General features: G+C 46.1%; 1 protein-coding gene across 4 annotated transcripts in view; it reads right to left on the bottom strand.

The window, feature by feature from the left end:
• Positions 1-25,889, bottom strand: part of RBPMS (RNA binding protein, mRNA processing factor) — a 176,334-nt gene that overhangs the window by 17,361 nt on the left and 133,084 nt on the right. Inside the window, exons 6-7 of one of the 4 annotated variants that reach the window (XM_087418478.1) lie at positions 12,021-12,151; positions 3,740-4,925 (exon numbers count right to left, since the gene is read on the bottom strand). In XM_087418478.1, coding sequence (XP_087274604.1) covers positions 4,863-4,925; positions 12,021-12,151 — 194 coding nt within the window. In that variant the 3' untranslated portion in view covers positions 3,740-4,862. The other 3 variants (XM_004428818.3, XM_087418477.1, XM_004428819.3) reach the window with 3 other exon arrangements.

Here is a 25,889-nt window from a genome sequence, read left to right as displayed (position 1 = left end):
TCAGGTGGGGCCCCCGTACTGTGAGGGCAAAGCTGTATTCCTCGGGAGCCCCCAGCAGGTACTGAAGCTCATTTGGGGCACGGCCAGTCGTTTTCAACACTCATAGAAATTAAAGGGACGAGGGACTAAAAACTCTTCACATGCAGGTAAGCTACAAAACACATCACTTTGGGAATTTAGAAGTATACGCAGGACAAAGGAGAGAGAAATAAAGAGGGGAAATGAGGGAAATGGTAGGGCCAAAAGGGCGAGGGAGGGTGGAGTACAGGGGAGGAGGGGGAGAGGGCAGAAAGAAGAAGATGAAAGAGAAAGACACAAAGAAAAATTTCATACCTACCCATGGCTTATGGCTTTGTGCATCTGAATCCACTTGCTCACTAAGCAAAGAGCAGAGTTGGAGCTGCCTTCCTGAGACAGGTGGGAAAGGTAAAGGATGGGACAGGGGCGCAGCCCTGTGGCAGGTGGGGGCTGGGAACCTAAACACACAGTGGAAGGGAGATGGGGCTGTGTGCACCGGGGTCGGGGGAGCGCAGTGGTGGCGACTGGTGCTGCCTGGGTGTGGGGCTGGGGCACTGAGCCCACAAGGCCAAGACACGATGGTGTTTCACAGAGGAGACACAGGAGAGGAGGGAGGGCTGACCGGGGGGAGAGCCACAGAGTGGATGACATGATTCTTGTTCTGGTGAAGGTGACTGCAAGACGGAAGGCCCTCATCTCCCGTGCACCCACTCCAGCCTCTCTGACCACCTTTCTCGCCCGCTGGCCTCTTCCACCCACACAAAGCCCTCGCATTCTCTCAGTCACACGTGTGCCTGTGGTGTGCAGGACCAGAGTGCTATAGTCAGTTTGGTCTAGAACACTGAGCACTTCAGGGTGACAAGCAGGCTGATTTTGAGCTCTGGGGTCCAGGATAAGTTGTGCTCAGATGAGCTGAGATGAGGTCAGCCTGCTGGCCGATTCTCAGGGAGGATGTAGTGATGATGATGTAATGACAGGCCCCCAAATTCATCACTCTTGTGCCCCACAGCTTGAACACTACTGTGCTTGCCAAGAGGGTGGGCCCTTCTCACCACATTCCATAGACACCCAAGGGTGCCTCCTCTTCCAGCTTCGAGAGGCACAGCTGCGCCCACCTTCCAGCAGAGGGCAGTGCTCCCCAGGCCAAGCCTGAGCTCATCACCGTTCTTGCTCAGCAGGGCAGACCAGCAGCGCTCATAGGGCAAAACTGCCCATTCAGGTGGCCGGCCCAGGTGAACAAGCTGTTTTGTGCTAATCACTGCTGTCCTCCGAAAAAGAAAAAAATAAGGTTCACCCTTACACCCACTTGAGCTGCTTGTTCTGCTGTGGTTTTTGGCCCCAGGTCACTTGTGGCCACTCTTGCCCATTGCCTAGGGTGCATGATAAACACTGGGGAAACCCACAGTTCCCTTGACTCTCTCTCCAGGGACAATTCAGCAGGGACTAAGTCTACGTAGTTGACGTTCCAGGTATCCTGTCTGCAGAAAAATGTACATGTGCTCGCACACGCATACATACTCAAACTGCACACTCACAATCTTGCACACAATTCCAGGGGCTTCTGAAGTCCCTGTAAAAACCTCTAACATAACATATATGATCCAGACTAACACTGATATTTACTCTGTGCCAGAGACTGCTAAGCACAGCACACAGATTGTGACATGTAAGTGAATAAGCAACATGGAAGACCCTGGGACACTTCTCCACTAGAACTTAACGATGATAACAGCTGTTACAATTACAATCCACTATCCAGGGGCCACACTGTTTGAGATTCTACTGTCACACTTCTTCAGCAATGCTCTTCTAAAATGCAGTGCCTCTGCAAGGGTAACACTGAAGTCCCCAATACCTTAGCATGGTACCAGCTCCTGTGACCGGTGAAAGATTGGACAGGAGTAGAAGAGGACCCAGAAAAAGAAAGAACTCAGAGAAAAAATAAAATGGAATGCTAGAGAAAGCAGTTAAGTACCCATAAAAATAATTTCCATCCTCTTCCATTTATAGATGAGGAAACCAAGGCCCACAGGATTAAAATACATATAGACTTCACGTTCCCAATAATGTTGCCAAGGACAAGAAGACGTTGACAGGTCTCCAGGGTGGAACCCCGGCCTGACCCACCAGCCCGTCCACAGCGGTTTGCAGTGGTCTGTGCTACAGAGCATAGTGAAAAGCACTCAAATTTGCATTGTACTATGCCCTTTCGAGTGACTGACTCCCATCATCACAATTGCCTTTAGAATCAGGTGCCTAGCTCAATCAATGGTAGCTATTATTAGTAAATATTCCTTGGTTTAGCTGTTGTCTTCTCTGTGGAATAAAAGGATAAGTCTAGACCAGTGGTTCTGAGTGTGGTCCCTGGACCATCAGCATCACCTGGGAACTTGTCAGAAATGCAGAAACTCTAGGGGAGGGGCCCAAGCATCTGCATTTAATAAGCCTTCCAGGTGACAATGATGCTTGTGCTCAAGTTTGAGACACTGCTCTTGAATAGGTTTCCAAAAGTGTGGCTGGAAGAAGGCTAGTCTAGAGATGCTCTCAGGTCAAGTAAGCTTGAGAGAAATGCACAGTCTATGCCCCTTCAGCAGATATATATTAGCATATTAAAAGCTCTGAGAAGCTCTGCAACAAAGAAACCTGTTTGACTTGATTTAAGCCTGGGGTTCCCAAGTTCATCCGACCACAGAATCTTTTTATTACATAACAGCTATTAATACCTGTGGTGTGGAGAAATGTTGGTCTGGAAGGCCCCTTCCAGTGGTGACATACGGTGGGTCTAAGAGATGGAGGTGTGCCGATACGGCATCCAAGTTTCTAGCTTGTAACAAAACTAGCCGGCCCCGTGGCTTAGTGGTTCTGGCAGCCTGGGTTCGGATCTCAGGTGCGCACTGACGCACTGCTTGTCTTGCCATGCTGAGGCGGCGTCCCATGTACAGCAACTAGAGGGATGTGCAACTATGACGTACAACTATCTACTGGGGGCTTTGGGGAGAAAAAGGGGACCAAAAAAAAAAACCCCCAAAATTAGTTAGAGCTGGAAGATCACCAGACCAGCTGGGGCCCTGGAGGTCTCCTTTATAAGGAGCAGTGAAGATCTTCTCACCTTTCCTCATGCAGGTGCTGTACCTGAATGCAGATTTCTCTAGCACCACAGATTCAGAAACAAGCTCTTTCCTTTTTAAGGCATGGATATTCTGAGGTAGGTTTCTACCACTAACCCCAAGACGGAGCCCTGAACAGCCTGCTGGGGCTTTCCCAACATCGAGCTAACTGCAGCCAGCCACTCGCACATTCTTTAATTACAAGCACCCCTGGCCCCCTCACCCTAGACCTAACGATCTGCTCTTGAGCAGCATCACCAGATGAAGCATGTCAGGTCCTACAGCAAACTGTGTTGAAGGCTGCCAGGCGGAGGAGAGGCTGCCAAGACAGAAGCATACTCTGGGCCAAGAAACTCCAAACTCACCGCATACACTGGAGTGATGTGCAATGCAAAAAAGATGATCTTTATGGGACCAATCACAGGATTCTTTTAAATAGCATCCCTAGTTCTGATAAGGCACTCACCAAACTGGGAGAACACTTGCAGGAATTTCTGTTTCACGAGACGAGGCCCCGAGGGTCCCTCTGTACAGGAACATCCATCCCCGTTCCCCTCCGTGTGCCCATGCCAAGCTGTCAGCCCATTCTCTCAGCAGACACACAGGGCACGAGATGCAATCAGCATTCTTTACTACTTGTCTGACATCTACTATTCCTTGCCTAGAGCAATTAAACAAGTTGCCATTACCTAGGCAAATGTTAAGATTTACGGGAACTGGTCCCCAAGTTGAGCCTGCCATTTGACCCACCCCAACAGCCGGAAGGGAGGTGGGCAGGCAAGTCCTGGCTGGAGAAGGCCATGCTCAGGCCCAGCCCTGTGTTGCTGTGAGATCTCCCAGTCGGGATGGTGGGACACTGCTGATGCCCGAGCCCAGGAAGGCACAAGGTCTAGACCCCACGAGCAAGGACCCCAGGAGCAAGGTCCTAGGCCTGTGAACACCGCCTACTCAGGATGTTGAATTAAGGCAAGCCCTCAGGGATAATTTTCTCTTCTGGGCTTTTAGACTCTTTCCCTGTCTATCCTAAGCACAAGCCAGGCTCTTGCTTCCAAACAGGCATGTGAAATGTGCACAGACATCCCAGAAGTTCACTTAAGACGCCACTCGGGTTGAGGGCACCCAAGCGTGTAACACCCTGTGTCAGATTAAGTCCACAGTGGTTGCTGGTCATCCATATTTAATTTTGTCAGTCTGTTAATTTTTAACTATGTTTGCTATCAAGGGCCATTAGAGGTCCCCAGGAGCTGAGCTCGGTGAAGCGAGAAGTACTTCGTGGCAGAGCAGACGAGGCTTGAAGTTGAGGTGTCCCACTTTCCCATCCTGTCACCAAGTTCTGGCCTTCCCCACCAGCAGCACACATCTTGAATAAAACATGATCCCATTTGGAGTTGATTTTCCTTTTTTCTTCTGTCACAACTGGTTTTCTTCAAGGAGAAGTTCACTTTCTTTTTATGAAGGCTATGTTTTATAATTCCAGTTTCTTTGTTGCCTTGGTTTTGTTTCCAAAGCAGTTAGAATTCACATACTTGATGGTATCTAGGTGCCTATTCCTAGAAAGAAGGCCAAAACCCCTGGGTGGACGGCCAGCTGACCCAACCAGAGCCTCACCTCAGCACACGGCACAGCCACAGGCCACCATTCTCGCCCTGGGGCCAGCTGCTTCTCTTCTTGACCAAAGCATAAAGCCTGGGCCCTTAGGTTTCTCTTGCTGGGGTGCCGGTCTTGAGTCCCTGCATCTTAACTGCTTCTTAAGCTACAAAGGGAGGGCTCAGGAGCCTCTGGGCCATGCCAGATCAAGTTCTGACAAAAAGAAGGAAAAGAAGAGCTATTTTAATAATAATTAGTACTCTACGCCAAGCAATTTCTTTCCCTCAAAATAACCTCATGAAGTAGGTGTTCATTCTTCCTACTTATGGATGAGGAAACTGAGGCTTGGTGAGATTAAAATAAACTTGCCTAAAATCCCAAAGGTGGCAGAGTAGGTGGGAATTCTCATTAACAGCTGGCCTTTTTGACTTTAAAACACTGAGCCCCGATTATGTGCTGGGCCCTCTGCACCATCCTACTGTGATGGTCAGACCACATGTTTGTGAACAATCCCCAGGAAGAGGCGGGCTCACAAACAGTGCTCACAGGTGTGACTTACTGAGACTCAGGGCCCGGCTCTCACTGCTAACGAAGTCAGGGAAAACAGACATAGGCTCCAGAGAGTTGAGCCGTACGGAGGACAAAATGAAACGTGCATAAGAAACCCAAACAACACAGTGCACAAAACGAAGGTAAGCCTGCGGCCCCAGTCAGGAGGGCCACTTCGAGCTGTTCTCTCAATCACAGCAATGGCGAGTTCTAGGAAGCCTCGTTGCGATCAGCAACCACAGCCAGGGCCATAGCACTAGGGGATTGACTGGTTTCTGAACAGCTGCTGCTGAAAGCTGCCTGGTGAGGGGAAGTTTGGGCCCCAGCAGCAAATGGACCAAATGAACAACTCTCCCCAACAACTCTGTGTGAATGATTTTGGACTGCTTCTGAAGAGGCCAGTTAAGGACAGGGCGTCTCTCACGGCCCTGCTAAGGGGCTCCACAGGTCTCCAAATACCAAACAGCAGAGGAGGGGAAGGGAGGAGGGCGGCTGGGGAGGAATGGAGAGGGTACACGGGGAGAGGGTATTTCTTGGCCAGGAGTGGAGTGAGATCCCCTGGGGTTCAGCCCAAGGACTATGAAGAGAATCATCTCCCCAGGCACTACTGCCTGGAAATGAGGCTGGGCAGAATCCTAGTGCAAGGACTGTGGGGAAGAACGAGCCAGAAAGCCCAGGGAGGAATGGGCCGGGTGACCTGTGGGTCTTTCTCTTCTCCAGTTTCTGTGATAGGAAAGGAAGATAAGGCAGCAGCTGGAAAGTTCAGGGACAAGGGGTTTGGGTAAAGCAACACACACGAACCATTTGGTCTCTCTGGGAATTCAGCTGTTTCCTATGCTTGATCTATTTCCTGTCAGGGAGATGTTTTCTTCTAGAAGGCGTGTTGGGGCCTGGCTGTGGGGGAGACTTCCTACAGGGGACAAGTCCTCCCTGTGCTGGCACAAGCTGCACAGACCACACTGCTGGATGTAGGGCAGATGCTGTCACTCGGAGATGGTGGCTCTTTCACTTGATGCCTCATCTTGCTCATTTGTCCCCCATTCATTCTTTCCAGCATCTGGCCTTCCATTTGGCTGCAGCCCTGAGGACCCTGCAGCCCCATTAATGTTGTGAAGACGTGCTGGCTGTCCCCAGTGTTTGAACCATCACAGCGCCGTGGGTAGCTACTCCTAGGCTTTCTTCCTTCTCCTTGTTGAAAATTCAAATCCTCCTGAAAAGGCTAACATTTACCAAACCCTTACTGAGTGCCACAAACTCTTTTAAAAAAGTGTTTTAAATGAGGGATTATCAGCCCCACTTTACTGAAGCCCAGAGAGGTTAAGGAACATATTCAGTTAAGGTCACACGGCTTGTAAATGGCAGAGCCCACATCTGACCAGGCAGTGGTCAGCCCTACATTACTGCCACAGACTCAGAGCTCTCCTGAAGGGCTCAAGTCCCAGCATAGGCCAAGCCTCATGAGGCAGGCAGGGAAATAGCCCAGAGGGGTGGACTGGGAAAGGAGAGGGGGTCTGTGCCCCTAATAATTGGCAGACATACCACCCTGGGCTCACAAGAGGCTGGCACTGTGAGCACAATGCCTGGCCTACCTGCCTCCAGGTCTCCTATGAGAGTTAAGCCATGCACATGCTCCTAGATGACCAGAAAGCCAAACAAAATCGGGAACCAGACAAGGCTGGCACATTCAGGAGACAGAGCACCCATGGCACATTCAGGAGACAGAGCACCCAGGGGTGGTTTCTCCTCACAGTCTGACCTTCATGGAGCTGAGTTCAGAGGAAAAGGTAAATGTCAGAGGATTAATAGTTTCATTTATATCTGAAAACAATTTAAAGCCTTAGGCTGATCAGCCCCAAAGGCAATTTCTGCAGTTCTTCAAAGCTGTGGTGTTCCGGACAGCCACGAGCCCCGGGGTCGCAGAAGACGATGCACCTTTGGCAGAGCCAGGCGTCAAGGACGAGGACATCAGGGGTTAAGGGCTGATGCCACCGGGGAGGCACAGAAGCAAACGCACCAAATCTCCCAACTGCTCCCTTTCCTCTGGGAGGTTGGCCGGCTGATGAGGTGCTAGGCCGCCTCCCACGGGTTTTGTTCACAGGTACCACTATAGGACCAACCACCACTACAGCAGCTGCCACTTCCTTCCGACCAGGAAAGAGGTAGAAGCTGAAAAATAGAGAGTCCTTCCTGTGTGAGTCCCAACACGTGCCCGGGGAGGACGCATCGCTGCCGTCCTCCTGGGGCCATGTGCCCACCTGAGTCCTCACCCACACCTGCCTATGCCTCCCTCAAGACACTCCCTCATGGTCTATATCCCACGCCAAGCCAGACTGTCTTGTGTCTTCTTTATCTCAGTATTCTCTATAAGGCATACTTAGTGACAGAGGAAATGTGTAATGAAATCTGTTCTTTGAAAAGTTTTAAAATGCAGTTCTCAGAAATTGCACAGAGCTGCTGAGTGAACACCTGGGTATGAGGTGTGTGTGGGGGGGCGGGGGGGACCGCTGTTCGGCCACCCACACACCATTCCTAGGCCCGTCTCTCTGCCTGTGACCGCCCTTCCCTGTTTGCCTAGGTCCCTTTTCCCACGGCCCATTCTTATATTTATTTTGGGTTTAACTTTAAAAATTTTTCCAGTGTGTCACGAGGGACCTCCCGAGGGCATGTCTTGCCTCAGGGAAGTCAGTGTTATGATTTTAAAACCTGTTGTTTATGTGCAGGTGATGTGTTCCAGTCATCGGCTGTAGAGCAGCCCTGCAGGAAGATCTGCTGTTACTCAGGGCAAATGAGGCCTCTGAAGAAGAAACAGGTACCAGGACTTGCTCTCAGTCCCACTTACCTGCAAAAGTTTCTGGCCCAACAATATGACTCTGATCAAAGGGAAACGGTGTTCTGTTTCTAGAATGTAGTGAGGACAGTGCACTTGAATGACTTCCTCTCTGCCCCATCAGCAACAAGACTAAAAGCAAAAATGAACCCAGACTTAAAAAGCTGAGATGTGTGAATACAAGGTGACAGGAACAGCTGTATGTTCTCTTCAGAGTATAACTTTTCTAAGAGCCATGGATGAAACCTTCCTCTCCTGTTCATAGTTGACTTGCATAATATATTTAATAAATTTCAATTACCAATGACCTTGAAAGTAAACAGGATGATCACTTCTAAAAATGTTAATGATCTTCTTAGAAATCAGATGTTTGCTGTACCAAGTTGTTCTTTCACCTCTAAAAATAATCAGGCAGTACTGAGGCTTACAGTCCTATTATCTTATCCAATAATTCTTAAAAAGTGCGATCTGATGTCAAATAAGCGTTTTCAATTTAGAGATGGAGGCACCAGACCACAGACTGAAGCTGGGGCAGAACTAGATGTGATTCAACGCCTTTTCAATGACAATTTCAGTCTCCTTGGTCCTCCTTCCTCTGGACCAGGGTGGACAGACTGGAAAATGCTTCCATTTGTGTCAAACAGGCTTCCACTAGCTAGACACACCATCCCTGCTGAAGCGAGATCTCCCGGTCGATGAGACTCATGGATGCCAGAATGAGAATCTTCCAATATGCAGCTCTTGGTGGTCCGGGAGCCCACGAAGACACAAGCAGCAGCAGTTAGGCCCAGCTCTGGGCCAAGTCTCCCAGGATACTCTGAGTCTTTCTCCCATATAATGTATACTTAGTGTCATGGGCCCAACTCTCCCAAAATCTCAGTCAGAGATAACATCTTAGCTCCAAAATCGCATCACCATGAAAACAAGACGCTGCAGTCTACTTGAGATAATTTTTTCTCTGATTCAAATTTTTATTGAAATCTCTCAAATGTTGCCAAGAAATAGTTTTTGCAAAAGGGGGGAAAATAGCTAACAAGCAAATTCAACAAGGGAGCTCCCTTTGCTGGTCTGCAGTAGGTTGATATGTTACAAACACATTCCCAGAGACAAATCTAATTTGCTGGAGAAGTGGACAAAAGACAGGTGTGTTGGGCTTTGCCTCAGGAGAGAAACACTAGAAGAAAAAAAAAATCCATGTCTCAAAACAGAGCACAACAGAGCTAAGAAAAGCAAAATTATTCAAAAGCCTCTCCAAAGACATATAATAAGATTTCCAAAACAAAAACCAATTTATCCACTAAGAGGATGCTCCATTTTGGTCTTCCCCTCTGCTCTACCTCCAGTTAATAAAAATTCTTAAGCCCTTTGGGTGAAGGTTAAGTTCTGATTCCCTTGTCTTTGCCTCCAAGTCTCTTCTTACAGGCTTCTCATCTACTTAAAGAAGAAAGATCCAAGGAATCATTGGAGTAAGGCCTTTCCAAAATTCCATCAAAGAGTAAGTCTTTGGTGAGCCAGGACTGAGGTGTAGAAAGAGCAAGGCCCAGGAGACAGGTGACCTGGCTCTAGTCATGGCAGAGCCACTTGCGACTTTGGGTAACTCTCTCCATCTTCTCCGGTCTGTTTCCTCATCTGTAAAATGGGTCAGACCAGTTGATCTGTAAAGCCTCTACCAATTCATTCTATGATTCTCATATTGGACAAAGAAATTTAAATAACCATATTTATTCATGAGTCTTTAGGATACAGAACCCAAGCTTGCACCGGGAATGACTCCAAACAAGAAGTGGGGTTGAGCACAAGGATCTCACTGAGATCAGATGCGAGTTCCACCAACTCTAGGACCGATGTAGCGGAGTCAAGTGGATTCCAGGCTGGGAAAGTCTCAAGATCAAGCAAGAACTCAAAAGGGAGTGGCTACCATAGGCAATACATCCCATTAAGTCAAATGGTTGAGTCCCCCTAATCTCGGCACTGTCTCTCCCCCATTTTTCTCACAATGGCACGGGCTTTCTAATCTCTCAAGACTCTTTAGCTCCTTCTCCCACTGTATCCCCAGAATTACTTTTGATTTCATCTGTTATATGAATGAAGCAAGGGCAAATTATCCAGATGTCATGGCCAAAAGCCACTATTCCAGTCCTTTCTGGCCACTGTCAATTCTTGCTTTTCCAGGGTAATGGTGAAAGGCTTTGTTGCCGATTAACCAAAGCCATGGATATTCAGAAGACTATGCAAACTTGGCACTGATTCATGGTCTTATTAACATTTGCCTCAAATGTCAACGGTATCTAGGCAGTCTAGGAAGAGGAAGAAGAGGATGGGAGACATGTCCACAGATGGCGGGGGTGGGCCCACCAATGGAGGGGCTCTTTGAGTTGCTCCACGTCATCTACAAAGTTATCTTCGAGGCCACTACAAACATCCTGACGACTCAGCAGAAGATGGTTTACGTTTTATCCCTTCTCCCTTCCCTGCTACCTGCTGTTGTGAGGGTGACCAAACACTGACATGGACAAAGGTGGAAAAAGCAGCAGAGGAAGGAACAGCAAAAAGCACAGCTAATCTGGAAATTCGGCAATCAGTCTCAGAATAATCCTGCTACTTTAAATTATTTTCTGTGACAAGTACTCTCACCACCGCCATCTACGTTTTTCTTCACTACTTTTACTACTTTCTCTCTCCTTCTCCCAACACAGAGGGTAATCACTTCTGGGGCCCAGGCACCAAATCACTTTCTCGTTGTGGTTTGCCTGCATGGTGCCCGGGAAGCTGGGTCATCAATGCACTCAGGAAGCACTGATAACTCAGCTGAAAGAGAAGGGAAAGATGTTTAGCCAGCAACACTCCTGACCCCATGGCCTGTGAGAACCCTCACTGGGGGCTGCTTGTAGGTGTCTTATACAACACAGTAAGTTCTGTACAACATAAAAGAGTTTTAAGTCAGAAGGAAGAGTTTTCTGGAAAGTTGTTTATTTCATCCAGCCTTGTAAATAACAACTAAGCAAAACAAACAAACGAAAATCCCACCTGTCCAGGTCAACAATTTTTTAAAAACCAGGCTTTCCTGCTTTTAGAGGAGTTACACATGCAGTAAGACAAATGGAATCTATACTTTTTCTATCTTATTTGCTCTCAATCATCATTCTGAATTCTAACACTGATTACTACTACTTGCACTAAAAGCAAAGCTAAGAGAAACATTTTTCCCATGGGGAGAGAGGGGGTTGCTATGTAGACAGTAATCTTTGCGAAGAAACACAGGAGTTTGTTTATAAGACTCAGGCTGTTCTTAACTAAGCAAGAAAGCTGGTCAGAACAGAGACCTCTACCTTGAGCTGTAATTACATACTAGACACTACACTGTACCTCCTTTTCCACAGCGTTTCCTAAAAATGGAAAAAAGGAACCCTTATCTTTTCTGTAACATATGTAAGCTAGCACATAGTGGTCCTCCTGGAAGCTCCCAACTTTCCTCTTTGGTCACTAGATCTCACAGAACACAGGAGCAGAAATCTCTCAATACACAGAAGCACACACAGACACGTAACTCCTGTGACAAGAGCACGCCTCCCTCTGCAGCCCTTCCACACGACAAGGCACACAAGTCTATGCTCTGGTGACACCCTCTAGCTGGCTAGGAGCTGGGGGGGTAACCTGGGTCCAGTTTCTCGTGTGTGATATGAGGGTGAGATCATTCAGGAAGAGAGAGGTGTCGTTTGGGGCAAACATCAGGCAGTGGGTGACATCATTGCTGTCAGACAGTCCTCCTAAGTTCTGGAGGAGTGTCAGCTTGATTTAGAGGGGATCATTAATCTCTCGAGGGTGGATCTGTTAGCTGGCTAGGTGTTAGTTGTACGGTGTGCTCTGGGGAGCCAGGTTGGAGAGGACCGGTGGAGGAGCGAGTGAAGTCGTGGCCGATGGGTATAAATTACCTGGGCATGCAGTGAAGCGGGGTAGGAGAAAGCAGGAGGAGGCAGAGCAGGCGCTAACTCCGCTGGGTACAGAGGGTACGGGGCCCACACTTCAGGGCTACTGGGGTAAAGTGCAGGCACTGTGAGCTCATCTGCAAGAAAAGAATAAGGGAAGAGTTAGTGGTTACCAAACAGCTGGTTTCACATCAGAAACAAAACACTCAATAACCCCAAGCCCCAATCAATGTCAGAAGTCAAATTACTCTCATTCTTTTAATAACCTGTTGGCTTTGGTCCCCCAAACGCTAAGCAAGGAAATGGTAAATACAAAATGAAAAAAAGCAACAAGCATCTGCCGCCTGTCTGGCCTGCTGAGATCTCAGGCCCGGACTCCTCTTTGGACACTCTGATGTCTTTCCAACTGTAGCTGGGGAACCAAAACCAGTGGGGATTTCCTGCACAAAACAGCAAATGTAGCCCTTTGAGGAAAAGAAGAAGAAAAGTAACTGGTAGGAGATAGCGCATGAAAACCCACCGCAGAGCCTGCGGGAGAACAACGGCTTCCTGGCAGGACCCCAACAGACAAGAACTGTAGGACTTTTCCGTTTATCAGTATAATTACTATTGACAAAAAAATCACGATCGTCAAGCATTTTCCCTTTAGCCTTCAGAAGCACAGGGCCAGATACTGTGCCTACAGGGCATTTAAGATGTTAAAAATTCAGAGAATGAAAGTGAAAAGCCTTCGGGGTCCTGATTAAAGTTAAGCTCCACAAAGATGCAAATAAGAATGAACATAGTTGCTTTTTTACATTGATTACATTTTCTAGGGAAAAAAAAGTGAGTCATGTTGCCAAGCGACTGGTCTAAATGTTCCTCGTGCAGCTCCAATCCCATTCAGGGTAAGCTGCAGGTTGCCAGATTGAAGGGCAGGTGCCCAGGCCTCAGAATGTATCAGGAAGCGATCCATTAAAGTAACAGCAAACACATGAGGGAGCTTCTCAGCAAAGGCAAAAATAAGATCAGTCAATAGTTAGGAATCTGGACCTTGTGAAGCAGCAATCTCAATACGCGTTTTTATCACCTGTCAAAACCTGAAATCAAGTAGGCCAAGGATGCTGCCCAGGACTGCTGAGGGAGTCAGCAAAAGGTGACTCAAAAAAGCCATTAGTGACTCTGCCAGGCAGGACTTTGCAGAAGTCTACAGCGCATGTGACCCAAGGTCAACAGAGTCACTTCACTCCTTCCCACCATCTAAGAAGCCACTCCCGGCCAGCTCATTCGTCATCTCCCTCATCCTCCCCAGCTCCCCAAACTCTGGCTCTGGGCAGGGCTTTCAGTATTGGAGGGGGCCAGAAACAGACACGTGCTTTGCTGAGTGTGATGTGGGGACTGATCTAGGGAGCAATCAGAAAGCAGCTGAGCCTCTGGGAGCCTGTGGAGCTGAGGCTTTCCACCGCTGGCCAGCACGGCAAGAGCTTCTGACAGGATGCGAGGGAGTCCAGAGCTGACTGAGGACTATCCACTCGGAGGGCAGCTTGGGCACCCCAACAATGCAGTGTGATATACTGTGGCTGGCCGACCTCCCCGACTCCCTCTCTCAACAAGGCAGTTAAAATGACCTCCTCAGGACCTGGTGATGGGAATACAGACGGCTTGTACGTCTAGGCTGGAGACCCTATGCCAAAAGAGTGGACTGACAGTTATTATTTGGATAGGGAAACAGTAGCATCATAAGCCTCTTTAAAATGATCAGGAAGGGGGCCAGCCCCGTGGCTTAGCGGTTAAGTGTGCGTGCTCCGCTACTGGCGGCCCGGGTTCGGATCCTGGGCGTGCACTGAGGCACTGCTTGTCCGGCCATGCTGAGGTGGCGTCCCACATACAACAACTAGAAGGATGTGCAACTATGACATACAACTATCTACTGGGGCTTTGGGGAGAAAAAGGGGAAAAAAAAAAAATGATCAGGAAGAACACCTACTTCCATTTCTAGGCTGTGTAGGTGTCTGTAGTTTCTGTAAGGAAATTCCTTACAGAAGGGTTGAGAGAATGCTGAACAGATCCCCATGTTTCCTGTCATGATGACACCATATGATTTCCATTAGAGCAACTCTTGTGGGAGCCCAGCTCGTGGAAACTAACTGCTGCCAGAACTAATGCCTCAGATTTTAAACAAACAACTATTCTCAGGAATGGCAAGCTATTATTGTTGTTGTTGTTATTGTTATTTCAGCTACCATGCTATTTTAAGACATTCTGTGTCTTTTTAAAGGCCAAGAGAGTCTCAAGACCCAGCACACTAATTTCTTAGCCCATGCTTGTCCAGCCCCACTGTGACAGCAGAGGACTATCAACCCCTCCACTGGAGACGCGCTTGGCCTGCAGCAGTCCTCCTCATCCTGCTGCCTGACAGGAACCCGATACGGGGGTGGGGGGGGGTGGTATTGCCTGATCAATGGGTGCTTCCTTTAGAAAGTTTTAAAAATGCAATGAGTATGTCTTTTAAGATGTCCAATCCTAAAGAGATGATGGAGATAAGGTGGAGTCAGGGTTTGAATCTCTCCTGACTGATGGAATTTATGATTTCCAGACATTTCCACATTTTTATCCTAGAGCTTTATTTTCCATGGGGTCTGTACTGATGTTCAGAGACAATTCACTGATTAACATTTGCACAACACCTAGCACAGCAGAATGGGGGATTTGCTTCCAAATTCCCTAAACCCAAAGCTGCAGAGTAACAGTATAGTCAGATAGTGAAACAGAGGCCTAAAAGAGATTAGGGTGAACCTAATACTTGATAAATCCCTCGATACTTCTCGTCATCTCTTCCTTCTCCCCTTGTGAAGGAATCAGGAGTTACTGTAAATGTCAAGAGACATGCAGCACGCCGGGGTTGGCCAGGAGGAGGATGAGCTCAAAATGCGTCAGTGGAGACGTGCCGTGCTGGTGAGCACTGGGAGAGGGCAGCGAGGATGATTTCTAATAACCTGTGCTGGTGAGTACTAGGAGAGGGCAGTGAGGATGATTTCTAACAACAAATTTTCAAGAGTGGGCCAGTCAGAACCCAGGAAGGCAGGATCTGGGTCTTACTCAAGTCTGCAACCCTGGGCCAGCTCTGAGACTGGCCTTTAGTGTGTAATAATTTTTGTTGTATTGAATAGTACTCAACAGAAAATTCTAAAAGTTGTTTAAAGATATACCAGTTTTCTTTGTTAAAGGAACTGAGGAAATATCCACAGGAACTGGATCTAAAATTTCCCAATCCTTGCAGTATTTGTCACACACACCAAAAAAACTGAGCAAAAGGAGGCTCAAACCAGAGCAAATGTTACAGAGCAGTAATTTTCAAAGTTAAAAATAAAAGCAGTGAAACCCTTTCTTCAAACTTATTTTTTCCAGAAACCCTTTTTTTAAAAAAATTTTATTTATTTATTTATTTATTTTTCCCCCAAAGCCCCAGTAGATAGTTGTATGTCATAGTTGCACGTCCTTCTAGTTGCTGTATGTGGGATGCAGCCTCTGCATGGCTGGAGAAGCAGTAAGTTGGTGTGCGCCCGGGATCCGAAGCCGGGCCGCCAGCAGCGGAGCACGCACACTTAACGGATAAGCCACGGGGCTGGCCCTCCAGAAACGCTTTTTAATAAAAGTGTATCTACTTTGGTTGACTTGGTGTGGTGGTGGGTGACGGCTGGAGGACCTGGACGCCTGTGCTAGTCCCCACGGTACACACCAGGGTTCCAGAGGAAACAGTTTGAAAACCGCTCTTACAGCTGCTCTCACTCAGGGACCAGTTTTTAAAGCTCCTCTTCAAAATCTCTGAAGCCTGAACTCATTCCTGCAGCTCCTGGAAACCCGTCTGAGAGAGGGAGGGAGGTCAATGAGTAGCTGGAGCAGGGGAAAGAAACAAGGAACAATGAAACAACTGGGATGGAACAAAAAAGGCTCTGGACTGACATGGACTTCAGTGCCCAAAGTACTGTGGAGTGCCAATGGAGTCCTCAAGTGCAGAAAAAGCTCACCCAGGAAATATAACAGGTAAAATCACAGGCAAAAAAGCTAAATAAACCAAGTGGAGCTATTTACTCCCTCCTCCATGCTGCCAAACCCTGTCTTCACAGCTGCACTACAGCCCCCACAGTGCAGTGTCCCGTGAGTCAACGTTTCTCAAAATGTGGTCCCCTGACCAACAGCATCAGCATCAGCATCACCCGGGAGTCTGGTAGAAATGCAGATTCTTGGCTCCACCCCAGACCTACTGAATCAGACATTCTGCCCTCCAGGTGATTCTGATGCATACTTAAGTTTGAGAACCATTGCTGTAAGTTATTTACTTCCTTACCTGTCTTTCTCTCTTACTGTATTATTAGCTGCTTGAGCAAATATGCCTTTTGCTTTCCAAGAGCTTAGCATAGTATCTGTTACCTAGTAGTTTCTTGAAAGAATGAATGAAACACTCCAGGAAAGAAAACGCACATGAAAGCAATAATCCTGGACCGGTTTTGAGAGAGAAACTGGAGGGTCAAAGCAGACCCAGCCTGGCATCCCTTGCTTGGCTCTGAACCACATTTACCTGCCCTTCCAATGACAAAGCAATAGGATATAGGCAGCCTGGCCAGGTCAGGATCACACCTGTGGTAAAGCAGCCCTCACGGACACCTACATTTCAGTATGAGGCTGAGGAGTCTCTGAATCCCACCCCTCCTTTGATGGAAGAGGGTAGTAAGCAGAGTGAGCTTTCCACATCTGTACACTCTTTTTGGTTGCTAATGTAAACTTGAGAAAATTACAAAAGCTAAAGAGACAGGTTTTCCACAGCACAAGCCCTTCAAGCCTACTACCTGGGTTGCTGGAAGGGGCGGGCGGCACAGGGGAGCAGCACGGCTCAGGTGGGTTTCGCCTGCCTGACTCACTGCCCAGCCTGCTGCAACTTAAAAGGATGAGAAGGCTGAAAAAAGAAGAGCAAGTTTGCTGTCCTAGGCCCACTGGGATGAAATGGAGTTCAGGGAGGGGGTGAGATTCCCGGACAAAAGAGGCTCTTGACCACCAGAGTGAGCCAGGCCCCAGTGAGCAGAAAGAGATCAGGGCGCCAGGACTTTTTTTCTGGGCCTAAGCCTACCCTCCCGAGAGGCTGGGTCAGCCCTTCCCCATGGCACGCGGTCTGGCTATATCCTTGCTCCTTTTGCCTCTCTGAGGATAACGTGTCGAGGGCTCACAATCTACATCTGAACAGGCCTTTTTCTTAGCATAAGAATATGGAACCAGAAGAGCTCAAACTGGATTCTGAGGGGCCGGCCCGGTGGTGCAAGCGGTTACGTGCGCGCGCTCCGCTGCGGCGGCCCGGGGTTCCCTGGTTCGGATCCCGGGCGCGCACCGACGCACCGCTTGTCATGCCATGCTGTGGCATATAAAGTGGAGGAAGAGGGGCATGGATGTTAGCCCAGGGCCAGTCTTCCTCAGCAAAAAGAGGAGGATTGGCAGATGTTAGCTCAGGGCCGATCTTCCTCACAAAACAAAACAAAAAAACACTGGCTTCTGACAAACAAGGACTAGAAACTTCCCCAACTCCACCCTCCAACCCCTCTGAAAAGAAAGAACTGCAGAGTCTCTGATGAAGCTTTAAACCCAGAGCTCATGAAGATCATCTAGTCTGCCTTTTCATTCAGGTGAGGAAACAAGGATGCAGAGAGGTGAAGTTTCCAGTCTAAGGTCACACAGAAACAGAGATAAAGATGAATGACTCTTAGAACAACTAAGAGCAAGAGGAACAAGGAGAATCTTTAAAATCTGAGTATAGTTGAGCACACAAGGTCCAAGAACTTTTGTATTTACTTTGCCTCTTGGACATTTCTATTTGGAAATATTTCACAGCAATCTCATATTCAATATGTCCAAAACTGAACACACTCCCTCCAATAGCTTGTCCTTCTTGGTTCCAGATTTCAGTAAAAGATGCCACACAGTTGCCCAAGCCAGGGGGACCTGGTAGTCACCCCATTCTCCCTCAGTTTCAATCTTTCACCAAGGTCCTATTCAATCTATCCCATCATCCACTTTGATCTTAACTACCATCAATCATCAATGGATTACTGAAAAGGCCTCCTAATCGTCCTACTGGCCACCATACTACAGCCAAGAAAACTTTTAAAATACATAATCAATAATGTCACTCTTCTGCTTAAAATCTTTCCATGTTTTCCCCTTGCTCTCTGGATTGTGTCTAAACTCCAGATATCATGGTTTAGAAGATCCCACGTGATCTTGCCCTTATCTACCTCTCCAGCTCCGCCTCTCTCCTGGTTCTCCCTCACAGTCTATGATCAGTCATTTTCATTGCTCAACCATGCCTGGTTCCCACCCACTTTTAGGCCCTGAACATAGGTGTTCCCTCTGCCAGAGGTATTCTCTCTTTTCACTGGGCTTAACTCTTATTCATTCTTCAAAGGACTCAACTTAGATGTCACTTCTTTGGGGATGGGAGGGGGCTTGCCTTCCTGAAGGGGAAGAAGTGCCTTCTCTGTGTTCTGCTATGTCCCATGCCTCCCAATCACAGCAGTTACCTACAGGATTTAAGTTCTTACTCTTTGCTTACCCCAGTGCCTAGCACAGTATATCAGAAAGTACCAAGAAGTCAATTATTTGCTCTATATTTGGTAAAATGAATGGAGAAAAAAATATACTTCCATCTTGCCCTTCAGAGAGGGAAATGATCAAATTTTAGGTTAACTCAATTCTGTGTGGGAGAGAAATATGCACAGAAAGAAGATTGATGTGAGTGCATGTAAATGCTACTTCTTAAATAAATTACATTTCAACCCTGTTTTAATAACTTATATTTGCATACATTTTTATATACAGCTAAGAGCTTGCACATCCATTATTACTCTGGATCCTCATTTAAGGCTCTGGGGGAAAGGGCATAAATAGGTGTCTCATTTTAACAATGAGAAAAGATCTAGAACAAGGTCTCATAGCTAACTCATGGTGTCTGAACTGGGACTAGTATGCAGGTTTCTTGTCTCATGGTTCAGGGTCCCTTCCACGCATCATCCTGCCCTCCCTGGGGTGGGGATGCCCCCACTACTGGTGGTGATGATGGGCCCCTGAAGTGCAGGTGGTCTTCATCTCTAGCTTTTAGCATACTCAATTTACTAGAATAAACACATGGACTGAATCCTTTAGGAGAGCTTGCCTGATAGATGAAGAACTCGGCCAGAAAAAACAGCAGTCATGACACAGAAGGCCCAAATATGATGAAAAATTCCATTTTTAATGGAAAAAAAATCAATTTTCAAACAAGAAAAATAAATCAAGGATTCTGTTAAGCAATCAACTCCCACTCACATACCTCAGGAAGTAGTTGATCCATGTCTGTTAAATAAACCCTTCAAAAATCAGCCTCATGAGGCCCATTCTTTTGAGGACTATCCCATTAGGACACACTTCTGATTACGGCTAAGAATACAGCCCATGCCCAGCTTCCGAGGCCCAGCACAGTGCACACTAGCTCCTGCAGTGGGTTGAATAGTGTTCTCCCAAAATTCACATTTACCTGGAACTTCAGAATGCTACTGTTTTTGAAAACAAGAATTTTGCAAATGTAACTGTTTAAGGATCCTGAGATGAAATCCTCCTGAACCCTCAATTCAATGACTGGTGTCCTTACTAGAGGAGGAGAGGACACAGAGAAGCAAGTGTTGTAAAGATGGCGACAGAGATTGGAATGATGTGTCTACAAGCCAAGGAACGCCAAGGACTGCCAGCAGCTACCAGAAGTTAGGAGAGGCATGGGACAGTTTCTCCCTCAGGGCCCCCAGAAGGAACCAACACAGCTGACACCTTGATTTCAGAGTTCTGACCTTCTAAACTGTGAGAGAATAGGTTTCTGTTGTTTTCAGCCACCCAGTTGGTAATTTGTTGTGGCAGCCCTAGGAAACTACAGCTCCCATAGAAGATCATACACCTTCACGGGCTCCCCAAGAAGACAGGTGTAGGGGAAGAATCCAAAGATTTGGTGAAAAGTTCAACGGATGTTCAGCACCACCCAGAAAAAAATCACAACTGTAATTTTTGTGTTCTGTACAGGAAACGAACTGCACTCAGTGCTGGAGACACCAGGAGAAATCAAGTCTGTGCTCAGCCCTCCGCCACTTCTCCCTGCTCTTCACCACAGTCCTTGGCCACTTCCATTGCTTCAGATTTGATTTCTACGCCAATGTAGACATCCTAAACTCATCCAACTCAACTCATCCCAAAGTGAACGCACCGTCACTCATAAACCAATTCCTTTCCTTACCTCCTAACATTTTCCCCTTATCTCATTTATTCAGGTTCAAAGCTTCCTTCATTTTCCATATCCAAACAAACGCTAAGTCCTAATAACAATAAAGATGACAAAGATACTGATAATGATAGCCTTAGTAGTAATAATGGTAGCTAACGTTTACTGAGCACATTTTATGTGCCACCCTGTGCTAGCGTTCCTTGTGGGAAGCAGTAACATCAACCCCTTTTACGTTATGAGGAAGCAGAGGCACAGAGAAGGTAAATAACCAGCCCAATGACTCACAGCAAGAGATAGAACCAGGATATGAATCAAAATCATCTGTGTCCAGAATCTAGACCTTCGTGTTTCTGCCCCTCTATACTGATACTTCCTCTGTGTCTTTCTCACTGTCTTTCCCTTTCTATTCCTACTTCTACCACCCAAGTGCAGGGTCTCACCTGGAGTGTTTTACCAGCCTCTTGACTTTTAAACTGGCTTCATAAGAACTTCCACTGTCTCTCCACTCCAATTTTTCTCTCATAATACGTTCTCCTGGAGTAACTCTCTGAACCTGCAGGAAGGCTAACCCAGACCCACAAAATAAGTATGCCAAAAATTCCAAAAGCCAGATGGTCTTGATTCAACAGACGCAGAGTCACCTCCACCCAAGTTAATGATTTTCCGCCATGCCTCTAAGTAATCACTGCTCTCACGGTCCTGTTCTTTCCTCATTGCCCAGCTGTTCCATGCCAAGAAACCAGCCAATACAATCCATGGTTTTAAAAGGATCTGATCCCTGATCTGAGAGTTGAAGGGAACGCAGGGCATAAGCAGGAAGAATATTGTTTCTCTGGGGACTTAAGTCACTACTGTTATCTAACTCTTGTTCATCACAAAAGGACATTTTCATTCCTCTTCTTGCAACTGCAGGATTGAGGGGTACCCAGAGCTTCCCCAGGGAATCCCCTTCTCAGGCATGGGCAATTGAACACTGAGGGTATTGCCAGTCTCTCTGAGAGCCTGGATTTCTTAACTACTGCTGTCAAATTTGGATGTTTAGCAGGAGCTATCTTCCCAGAAAGCATTGGTGTTATATCATATAAACAACATAAAAACATCCACCCACCTCCATTCTACTAAAGACTTTGGGGTAAGCTCCGTGAGGGATTACTCTCCGTGAGAGAATACTGTTGTGCTGTACTCACTAATGTGCCTCTCACAGGCTATGGAACAAAGTAGGCACCCCATAAATATTTTCTGAATGAATATACTTTTCCTTTTGCATAACATACCCCCCTCCTCTTTTTCTAGCCCAGAACTATACCATCAGTTAAAGTGTTTCTTCTGCTTCTTTTGTTGCCCAAAGAGCAGATAATTTAGATTATAAAAGGATTTCAGTATTGAACATAAGAGTGGCTCATCTATGGGACTATTCACATATCAATTGGTAATAATAAGGATATTTATACAGAGCATACTTTGTGCAAAATACTTCATACACTTTAACCTATTTATTCTCCAGAACATTCTTACCAGGTAGGTACTGCTATTATCATCTCCATGTCACAAATGGAGGATGCTAACTAAGGGCTTGGAGAGATTAAGTGACAGGCCCATGGCCATGTAGCTAGGATGAGTGAAGCCCTGATCTCAATACAAGCAACGTGCCTCCAGACCTCATGCTTTTAACCACTGTGTTAAGATGGTGGCTGTCTAGCCAAACACCTTTCCCCTGAACCATAAAGCTTAACTTCCTAACCAAGTTAGAAAAGACAGGTCATTACCTTCAAAAACAAAAATGAAACAAAATACTACTTCAGGGTGAATGAATAGTACAAGAGGTTATTTTGAAAACATGACAATTCTGATCTGCTTTTATGGGCCATGATGATATGTAATTAATACCTAAATTTATTTTTTTTTAATTTATAATAAAAAGAAAAGCATATCCATAAGGTGATTTTGTCATAAGTTTTAGTTTTAGTTAGGAGACATACTATGTATACATGAGCACTGAGTAAAAGAGAAAGAAGGCATGAGAAATTGCAGGTTTGGATCACAGAGATGATATATGAGAAATGTCCACAACTGGTGCTTTACTGAGAATACTGGAGGGAGTAGAGAGGAAAGAAAAGAAATTTCTTCCTCCATTTAAAAAACATTTAGTTGGGGCCAGCCCCATGGCGTAACGGTTAAGTGCACGTGCTCTACTGCTGGCGGCCCGGATCCCATGCACTGTTTGTCAGGCCATGCTGTGGCGGTGTCCCATATAAAGTGGAGGAAGATGGGCACAGATGTTAGCCCAGGGCCAGTCTTCCTCAGCAAAATAAAAGAGGAGGATTGGCATAGATGTTAGCTCAGGGCTGATCTTCCTCACACACACAAAAAAATTTAGTGTTTTAGTAAAACTTCCACTTGTCACTCACTCACCTCTTTGGGCATACATGTATATATATTTGGTAAGGGAGGAAAGTTAGGAAGGGAGAGGTATGTTTACAAGAACATGGGGAGGCACAGCCGTCTGTTTGAGGAAATCACTGCTTGGATATATCTCTATCTAGTCTATAAAAAGAGATCATCTACAAAACTATTTTATTAAACTGTAAGCTCCTTCAGTACAGGGCCTGTGTCTGTTTTGCTAACCACTGTATCCCAAAGTGCTTAGCATAGTACATATTACATAGGAGACATTCATAATTTTTTATAAGTGTTGTGTTAGGCATAAATCCGTGGGTACATCTTTTTTTCCCTTTGAGATAAATTCTAAGAATGAAATGACTATGACTATCTATCTAAGGTTATGAGCATTTTTAAGGACCTTGATACATCTTGCTGTATTGAAATCCTGTTTCAGTATAAAGTCTCAATAGAAATAGATACATTTGTGCCAACTTGTTTTTTCTCCTCTCCCCCAAAGCCCAAGTACCTTGTTGTATATTCTTGTAGGTCCGTCTAGTTCTTCTATGTGAGCTGCTGCCATAGCGTGGCCCCTGAGAGATGAGTGGTGTGGTCCTGCACCCGGGAACCAAACCAGGCTGCTGCAGCAGAGCACGCCAAACTTTAACTACTAAGCCATCAGGGCTGGCGTAAGTGCCAACTTTTAACATGACAATATTGGGAATCATCATTAAAAACAAAACTGAACACAAACTGGATTTTATAAGCAAAACGTCTCTCCATTATTTTAATGTACATTTCTTTGATAGTTAATAAAGCTGAACTAATGTACTTCCAGATTCTTAGAACATGTGCTGCCTAGAAAAGTCTTCATTAAGTCATGCTGCTCTCTTGAAAATCCAGGATGGACCACATATCCTTCCCCACAGCTCCCATAACAGCATACGTATATACCCTGATCGTCGCACCTATCCACTTATATTGAAAATGATTTCTTTCTGTATCTTTCTCCTTTCCTAAACTGTAATCTTCTACTCCCAGTGTCTATGTCAATGAAATGAATCAATGAAATCGATGAAAGTCTGTTAAATTTAACTGATATTACCAAGTGCCTGCAACTTACTTATGCTATCAAGAGCATGTAAAATTGAGAAAGATAATCTCAACCCAATGACTTATAGTTTAGCACATTTCCTCGACTTTTAAGAAAATGTCAGTCTAAATCTGCAAAGGTTCCAGTCCTGGACAAAAAGGCAGAAACCTTAATAACTTGTCACGGCTATCAGTTTTAAAGAGACAGAAACTGACTTAGGGAACTAATGAATGAGAACCTCAAAATACACCTTAGCGTACAAACAACACAAATATAGACACACACACAAGCACAGGGGCCTAGCCTAAGGGCCATGCAAGGAATTCCAGAATGGAGTTGTGTGTCTGAACTGAGTTCCTCCTTTCATCTCCTCCCTCCTCCTGCTCTATGAGCTCAGCAACTCTACCCGCCTTTGGTTCCCTATCTATGTTCACTGACTGGCCCTGGGCTATCTGCCCTTGATTTATCCACAGGGAGTGTCAAGAATATTCACAAGCCATTGGCAGAGCATAACGTCCTGGCTGCACAAACAGCAAAGATGAGAGGTGGGTGGACCACACTAGCAAAAGCTCTGTCACCCCTGCTTGCCCCCTTCTCCGGTTTTCTCTCATGTAAGATCAACCCTAGTCTATGGTCTGCTATTCTGGAAATAATTCTGAGTTAAATATGAGTGGCTATGTCAAAAAGTTCCAAGCACATTTTCTAGAACTCAAGAAAATTTACTTTCTTTATGGAAATAACAAATAATAGGCACCAGCTAACGCAAATATTCTGTTTCCCAAGGGGCCTTTCCAATCACTGAAAAGAAACAGCCCGTGGACTAAAAGGTGTCAGCCTTACACAGATGATCAAGACCTACTGAAGTAAAATGCCATCATCTCTAGAGACAAACAGCTGAAAAGTTTTATTGCTTTTCCTAGTTTCTCAGGTGATACTATAGTTGGGACTCCTAGAAATTCAAACTGCAATTATAAAATTGAACAAATCAGTTAACACAGAGGGAGTTGTGGATATCATTTATCACCTTCCTGACCGAGGTGGTTTGAGTTCTTAACAACAACCGCCCCCCTCCCCGGGCAGAATATCCTTCTTCTCCACCCTTCTGGATGTCCAGCGCACTGCACCGTACATCCAGCACGGCCAGAGAATGCACTACGGCCAGAACAAGGGTCCGTCAGCAAGGAGTATGGCAGCCGAATTGCACGTGTGGCAAATGTCAAGAAGTCCCACGCATGACATGCTTTCCTGCACTATTCCTGCCCCAGCCTCTGAATGGTACTTGAGGAATGGGAGGAAGCCACAAAATAACGGCATTTATACCTCATGGCTTTGTGGTGAATGTCATTTGAAATAACACAAATAAAGGTGACCTGAATGCCCAATCATCATTATCACCATCCAAAAGAGAGTCTTTATTCAGCATCAGACCTACCAGCACCACAATGCTGATCAAGAAGAGGAAGGCTGCTAAATATTTCTCTGTGCCGACGTATTTTAACATCTCTTTTAGGGAGCCTAGAAATCTATCACTTAAATAGGAAAAGCTGCTTACTGCCAACGACTGTGAATTGTGAAAAAACCTATAAAATGAAGCCATAAGTAGACCCAGAACTTCCTGTCCATAAGTAACAAAGTTGCCAGCCTATAGAAAACTTAGAAACTTGCGCTCCTTTCCCATGTCCTCCAGACTCGCATTCCTTGATTCATTCAGTTTTATAATCTGGGGACCTCATTAAATTTTAAATGCAAAGCAAAACTTCATTTCCAGAAACATCTGCTGCTGTCTAAGAACTGCTTTTCTTCGTCCTCCTATACTCTCAGAGGCGACTTAGGTTCCACATTACTGCTGAAGGACAATTCCATCTGCACATTCTATGACGGCATTGAATAAAATGTTTTCTGAGACTGTTGAACCAAGAAGCCACAAGATGGATGAAGTAATTGGGCAGTCTCCAGTTAAGAATAACAAAAAGAAACTAAGCTAGCTCTTAAAGTTAAATGCAGCTCAGGGCTGGCATGAATAAATAAAGCCCACAGTATCCAAAAATGTCAATTTAGTCAGGGCTACTTTCTTTCAAATTTTAGCACATCTCAGTCAATGTCCTCAGTAAATATTTACTAACACCTACTGTGG

Source organism: Ceratotherium simum, chromosome 28, assembly GCF_057802395.1.
Source record: "Ceratotherium simum simum isolate JZ-2026a chromosome 28, ASM5780239v1, whole genome shotgun sequence".
Classification (NCBI taxonomy): Eukaryota; Metazoa; Chordata; class Mammalia; order Perissodactyla; family Rhinocerotidae; genus Ceratotherium; species Ceratotherium simum.
Note: the sequence above shows the minus strand (reverse complement) of the source record. Positions and strands in the feature narration are given on the sequence as shown.